General features: G+C 39.9%; 1 protein-coding gene across 2 annotated transcripts in view; it reads left to right on the top strand.

Moving 5' to 3' along the window:
- Positions 1–7085, top strand: part of PER2 (period circadian clock 2) — a 64470-nt gene that overhangs the window by 44400 nt on the left and 12985 nt on the right. For both annotated transcript variants that reach the window (XM_019503677.1, XM_019503678.1), the window contains 5 exons: positions 1300–1396; positions 2805–2961; positions 3069–3193; positions 5836–6006; positions 6275–6535. In XM_019503677.1, the coding sequence (XP_019359222.1) occupies positions 1300–1396; positions 2805–2961; positions 3069–3193; positions 5836–6006; positions 6275–6535 (811 nt within the window). The remainder of the gene's footprint in view (positions 1–1299; positions 1397–2804; positions 2962–3068; positions 3194–5835; positions 6007–6274; positions 6536–7085) is intronic.

Here is a 7085-nt window from a genome sequence, read left to right on the forward strand (position 1 = left end):
CATCCAGTTGAAAATGGGAGTAAATCTATCTTTGCTTCATTGCTCTTCTGCCAGGCGATGTAGGAAGCAGCACTGATGTCAGCTCCAGGCTCCCCAGCTGAAGATAAGAAGCTGTGATGATAGTGGTTGCCAGAGGAAGGATAGAAGAGGTACTTCTAAGTCAGCACGTAACTGGGATTTTACTGTCACTCGTATCACAGTAATTTAAACTAACCAGAAAGGAAACCAATCTTTCAGGAAGGATTAGGATGGGGTGTGGGGGGGTAGATCAAGGCCCCCTCATGGTGAGAGAGGAGTGGGGCTGGGGTAGGGGCTGGAGCAAGCGCTGCCCAGCCAGGGCAGAACAAGCATGGGACGGAGCCATGGCTTGTCTGGGGGGTGGGGGCGCAGGGAGGGGGGGTTGGCAGCTCCCGCCTCTGTGTGCTGCTCATTCGGGATCTGCTTGTCTGGTGGCTCCTGCTACTTGTCCAAGAGGGCATAGGAGGGGGAGCGTGTGCCCACAGATCTGCCCAGGCCGGGAAGTCCCATGCAGCTCTGGCCCCAACCCACCTTGCCCCTCGCAGATTCGGGGGCACATGCCTCCCCACGCCCTCCTGGATGAGCGGCAGAAGCTGCCAGATGAGCAGGCAAGTGCTGGACCAGCAGCTCCCGGATGAGCAGTGCACAGCGGCAGGAGCTGCCCCCCTGCCCCTGTGGGGGCCATGATCTGCCTCCCCACACTTTCCCTCCCCCCTCCCCTTCCACCACACCAGACTTACCAGTTGCATGCAGCTCTCCAAGTTGTTGGACTGTGCTCCTCACTGCCTACGTGCCACTGCACACACACAGGCATTTATCGGCCACATCAGGCCGATTTCTAATACTGTCGATTTTTTTCTTTATGTTGGTGCCGATCCAATATTGGACCAGTGTATCGGTGCACCTCTGATGGACTAGTATGCTTTGTCTTTTTGTTGTCCTACTTAGCCAAATAGACATTTGTCTTCTACTATTCTATTATCAAGTAACAGCTTTTTCTTTTCAACCAGTGGTTTCATGAAGCTATCTGCATTTGTGACCAAAAATACAGTATTTGCTTTGTGTATTTAACATTCTTCTTTCAAAACATACGTTTCACTGATGGTTCATGTATGTTAAAAAGGTCATGTAAGCGAAATCCTGTTCATTAGAAGCTGAGCCTTCTAACGGGAGAGAGTCCCATGTGGTGTTCTAGAAAAAATGAAGACTGCATATGCATGACTGAAGTAAACATCTTTTTAACAACCATTTTCTGTTTTTCTTTCTTATGGCTGTTTTTAGGAGATTTGTCACGATCCACGTAGAGTCAGAAATAAAGGGCAATATGTCTTTACTGACTGTAGAGCAAAGTTGGAACACAAGAAAAAGCCTTTTGCAGGTACAGCAGTAAGAGCTTAGATAACATATTGGTTTGTTCTGGTGGGATGTAACACAACACAACAGTAGAATTTCAAATCTTTTGTTGGAGTCCACTGAAAAAGTGCTGCAGTAACTACAAGGCAGGAAAACATGTCAGGATATAATGCTAACTAGGAATCCAAAGCCAGTATTTTATTTTATTTATTTATTTAAGAATGTGCTAGTTCAACATATCTAAGTTCTGTATGCAGCATACTAGGAAGTATTCCATAAAACAAAAACAATTAGTATTTATAGCCTGCAACAGGTAACAGTAGAGTAAATATTGAAATAGTTGCCATGGTCAAACAAAGCTGCTGCTCTGAGGTTCTGATGAGATGAAATGTTTGAGCTGGTATAACACTTTGTACATAGATGTAAATTATGCTAAGATCTGGCATGGACAGAATGCAAATATTGTAGGGTAGTTGCATGCAATAAGTGATTATTATGATATCTCACCACTAATTGACAGAGGAGTAAATTACTATCCTGGGATTAATCTCTGAACAGATGGCATTTGTCTTGGTGTAGAGTGTTATTGCTTCCTTACCAGGTAATTCTTCACCAGATGTAAACCAAGTTAAGGGTTTTATATAATCTGTTCCTTTCTTTACCTTGAAATAAAGGTAAATTACACCTAAACTTCAAAGAGTTAAATAAAAGCTTGAAATTTTATGAGGACAATTTTCAGAAAAACTAAAAACAAGTAGCCTTTCTTTCTGTATGCGACTTTTGAAATTAATCTTATTGCTGATAAGATTTAAAATTAGGAGATTCAAGTACAACGATGTTTAAGAAGCTAATGCCAAAATGGCTACCCGTGTTTTAGGTCAGTGACAAAGTGGGCAGCCGCACAGCAGTGGGGAGCACTGATAGCATTGTCAAACACACCCATTGTTTATAACCATGTAGAGAGATGTGTTCCAGTAAATGATAATTGTACATGAAATGGTGCATTTGGAAACTGTCATTTTTTTAAATACCCTTTTAATTTAGGCTGTTTCTGCAGTTAATTTGTTTATTATCTGTATCTGACACAGTGATCCTTAGATCTCTGTAAATCTGTTTTGATGCTACTGACTGTAAATATGTAGCTTGCAATTGCATTTTTGTTTTCCTCTTCATTAGTGCACTAATCCAAACTAAATTCCATATTAACATTGAGTATCCATAATCCTTACGGTTTGTTAAACACATTTGTTCAGTATTTCTCAACATGTTTGTGCTATCATTGGTTTAGTATAATAATTTTCCTGGTCTAATCGCATTTGGCTGGAAAATAACTTGCAACTCATCCAGAAAGATTTGTATTAAGAGCTTGATTTACTACCATTCTAACTTGGCGTTATGAAGGATGGATTTGTAACAAGTGTGTCTTTAAACAGAAAAAACAAATGGTCCCACGGTTCATATGAAAGATGCATCTGGAATGAATGCTGTAGCCATTGCTGCCCATAAGAATGTGATTACAGAGGAACTGGCTTGGAAGGAGCAACCTGTGTATTCCTATCAACAGATTAGTTGTTTAGACAGTGTCATCAGGTAAGCAGCCACCCTGTGTATGTTGCTAGCATGTAAATAACAATTTATTAACACCCAGATTTGCAAATGTCCATGTGTTTAATATTGTTTAAACCCTTATTATATAGGTACCTGGAGAGTTGTAATGTGCCTGGTACAGTGAAGAGGAAATGTGAACCATCATCAAATTCCACTTCACTGAATTCTGATGATCATAAACAAAAAACAGTTAATGCTGTGCAGCCTATGAGAGGTATGTAATTTTCTTCATTATGTAAAGAATCGGCCAAGACATAAGTTATTACCACAGTAATGTGCAGAACTATCACAGGTGTAGTTTTTTTTACAAAAAAGATAAGGGGAAATGCCTTTGTCACACATTAGCTTCATTTCCAGCAAGACATTATGTGAAGTCAAAATTCCAAATCAACTTTGTGAAATCTGCCAATTGTAGGAGTTTTTTTTAAATACTCTGAGCAAAATACATTGGTATTAGATAATATAGTTTGTATTAATCTCTACTGTTTCAGTAGTTTATCGTTTTTTAGGTTTGATAATCTGTTTGCAGTTAGGACTCTTTCATCAGTAACCCATTATAGGAGGCCCCAATTGCCAATTATAAATAGCAGTAGTATTAATCTCATTTCAGTTTTGGCTTTTGATCGAGTGCATTTATGGTCACCAAGTGTGTTTAATATGCACAGTTCATTTAACACGTAGCTTGGCATTCACATTTGAAGAAAGTAGCACTGTATATGACTAGTTGTAACTTCAAATTGTATAATTACACTGTGGTCTATCTATAGAATTTATCTGGGAGGCTGAAAAATATCTGTGCAAGAACACTGAAAGAACTGGCACATTTGCCTTAAGTCCAATAGCATGGTTTTTAATAAGTGTTAAATTGGGAATGGCCCCATGTGACTTGAAACTAGCAAATGTGGCACATGCATTTAAGGGAGAAAGGAGAGGTCTTAGCGTTTTTTGTTTGTTTGCTTTTTTAAGTAAAATTTTCTTATTGGTGTATGCAAGGCTCTACTCTAGTATTTACCCAAATCCAAGACTGAATTTATGAAGACCCTCTCAGTAATTCAATTCTGTATATAGAAAATGATAAATTTGTTATAATTTTCTATGCATATAATCTATGTAATAGTGTCCTCTTAACTTCATTCTCCCTCTCCTCCCCACTGCAATGGCTAGAAAAACAGCAGTGGGGGGTAGGCAGCTAGCCCCTGCCCCTGCACACCCCTCCAGTGCCTGCCCTCCCCTGCCATGGGAACGGTAACAGATCTTGTCTAGCTGCAGTGCAGTAAAGCACTCAATGTGATTATCACATGGGGGATTTATTGGGTAAGATGTGGTTTAGTACAAGAGATGGTTGTGAGTTCTATAAGGAATTGGTTGAAGATAAGATGACAGAAGAGGGTTAAAATGGGAAGTATTATGTTGGAGTTAGGCTAGGTAAGGTCCTCAAGGGATCAGTCTTGAGACTGATTTTTATTTATTAATTTTGTTAGTAAGGCCTTTATTGCCTAGGTCACTAGTAAAATTCAGACAGTAAAAACTGGAAGGCATCATTTGTACCAGGGGCATCAAACTCATTTGGCACTGCAGGCTGGATCAGTGGCACAGGGCTAGTCTATGGGCCAGATCAGGCTCTAGCAAGTGCTGCAGGTGATGCAGCCAGGGACCAAGCCCCAGTGAGCGCTGCAAGCAGCGTAGATCCCAGACGCTGCATGCAGGGATGGTCCAGCACAGCAAAAGGGGAAGCACCGAGGGCCAGATACAGCTGCAAACTGTATGTTTGACACCCCTGATCTATACAGAGCAGGACTGGAATACAGTAAGGAAGAATTAAGTGTTCTTAAGAACTTAAGTGATATAAATGAGAGAAAATGTAGTTATACAAAATACCAGGTCATGCACTTAATGGACTAAAGAGTTCCTGCTGTAAGATGGGGATTCTACAGTTGAAATGATAAAAGGAAGGAAAAGACCTAAGAATACTAGTTGGTCACTGGACAGCAGTGATCCAGCAAGGTGGTATGCTCACAAAAGGGGAAGTGTATTTTTAGAAGATGTATCAGATGAGGTTCATCTAGTACAGAAATGAAAATACTTGTGTGTTTTGTATGAGGACAGATGAGACCTTATCTAGAATATTGTATGCAATTGTGGTCACCCATCTTGAAGAAGCATGAATTCAAACTGAGACAGGTGCATAGAAGGGTGACCAGGATGATTAGAGGAATGAGAAACCTATCTTACGCAAAAGAAATTCACTTGTTCAGCCTTGCAAACATGTACATTGAGAAGGGATTTATAGATCGTGATCACATCTGTGGGGAAGGAGCAAGAGGTAAACATCAGAGAGCAAGAAGAGCTAATCAGAGTAAAAGACAGTAATGCACAACAGCAGGTGGGCATAGATGGTCCTGGTCCTAATAAATTTAGGCTAAGAAGGCCTAAAGTGATCGGGGAAGAATATTTATTAACATTAAAGGGAAGGAAAGTTTTGGAACTCTTATGGGGAACAGAAATGGAATTGGTATCCAGGTGGAACTAGATAAGCTTAGGAAAAGGATTATAAGATATGGGTGCCTCGGGACTGGCTTAATGACCCAAGCGTTTTACTCCAATGTTCCTAAAGAGTTCTGGGTGGCAAACACAAAATCAGGTAACTGAATCTTCAATGTTATCAAAATTGTAATAACCTGGAGGTGGGAGGGAAGTGAAGTCAGTCAGAAAAAATAGTGAATTTGAATAACTTTCATTTTTCTAGAATTAATTCAGTCTGCGTTACAATGCCAGACAGATTGTTTTTCATTTGTATGTTTTGTTTAATCTGACAAAGTCTTATTAACTTGTTCATTTTGTTGAAAATTAATGTAGACCCTGCTTTGAAGACATCTAAAAAGTCAAATGGTCCTCCAGTAGTTGGTGCTCACTTGACTACTTTGGCTCTACCTGGAAAACCAGAAAGTGTTGTGTCTTTCACCAGTCAGTGCAGCTACAGTAGTACCATTGTTCATGTTGGAGACAAAAAAACGCAACCTGAATTAGGTAGAGTACTTATTTATTTTGCAAAGGGATAGCTGAGTTCAAGACGTTTGGGGTTTGGGGTTTGTTTTTTGTTTTGTAAAGCTTGTGGGAATAGTTGCATAAAACTATTAACACTTATCTGTAGCTATAAAACCCCTGTGGAACCAGAACAAGCATGAATGAACATTTTTAATGGTTACAATGAAGCCGTTACAAAGGTCTAATCACTTTAAAATGAAATTGAATGACTTTATCAGCACGTGCTTTAATTTTCTACTTCGATTTTTAGAAATGATAGAAGATGGTCCGAGTGGAACAGAGATCTTAGATGGTCAGCTTTTTGCCCCTCCATCCAACAGTACTCATGTAAACCAAGAAAAGGAGCCATTTAAAAAATTGGGTCTTACAAAGGAAGTCCTTGCAGTCCACACACAAAAAGAAGAGCAGAGTTTTCTGACTAAGTTTAAGGAAATCAAAAAATTCCACATGTTTCAAAACCGCTGCAATTACTACTTGCACGACAGACCTAAAGGATGTCCTTGTGAACGTGGTAAGGCAATAGATGCTGTCTTAGAAGGCTCATTGTTAGACTAAAATCATCTTTTGAATAGTTGTCTGGAAGGGGATGGGGGCTAGGACTGTAGTTTCATTTTTAATTGTTGTCAAAGGCCAAGGATGTGTATTTATAGTTCGAAACAGTAATCTGTCAATCTACCATTGGTAGAAAAGAGCTTCATTGCATATAATCTTTTTAAGATTATTTGGTATATTTCTGTCTGCATGTAGTATTTCTTAAGGGGGCAATCTATTTATCTTTAGCATGTTTTTCCTCTCTTCTCTTCTCTCCTCCTCCCCTCCTGCCCCCCCTCCCTTTTTTCTCTCTAAAAATATTTTTCACCTTCTGTATTTTCCCTTCCTTCATTCACTTTCATTTTTCCTTGTGGGATTGCTTCTGATGTTCTTCCATTTGAAGAATACTTCTTTCAGTGGTCAGGAGTTGCCAAAAAGCAAGATGCTTATTCCTCCAAAAGCTGCAGCCAACACCTGCGAGACAAGCAGGGTGAAGAACCATATTTTGGTTACATGGGCCACATTTCAAC

This window comes from Gavialis gangeticus, unplaced genomic scaffold (genome assembly GCF_001723915.1).
Source record: "Gavialis gangeticus isolate Ggan-Ray unplaced genomic scaffold, GavGan_comp1, whole genome shotgun sequence".
NCBI lineage: Eukaryota > Metazoa > Chordata > Crocodylia > Gavialidae > Gavialis > Gavialis gangeticus.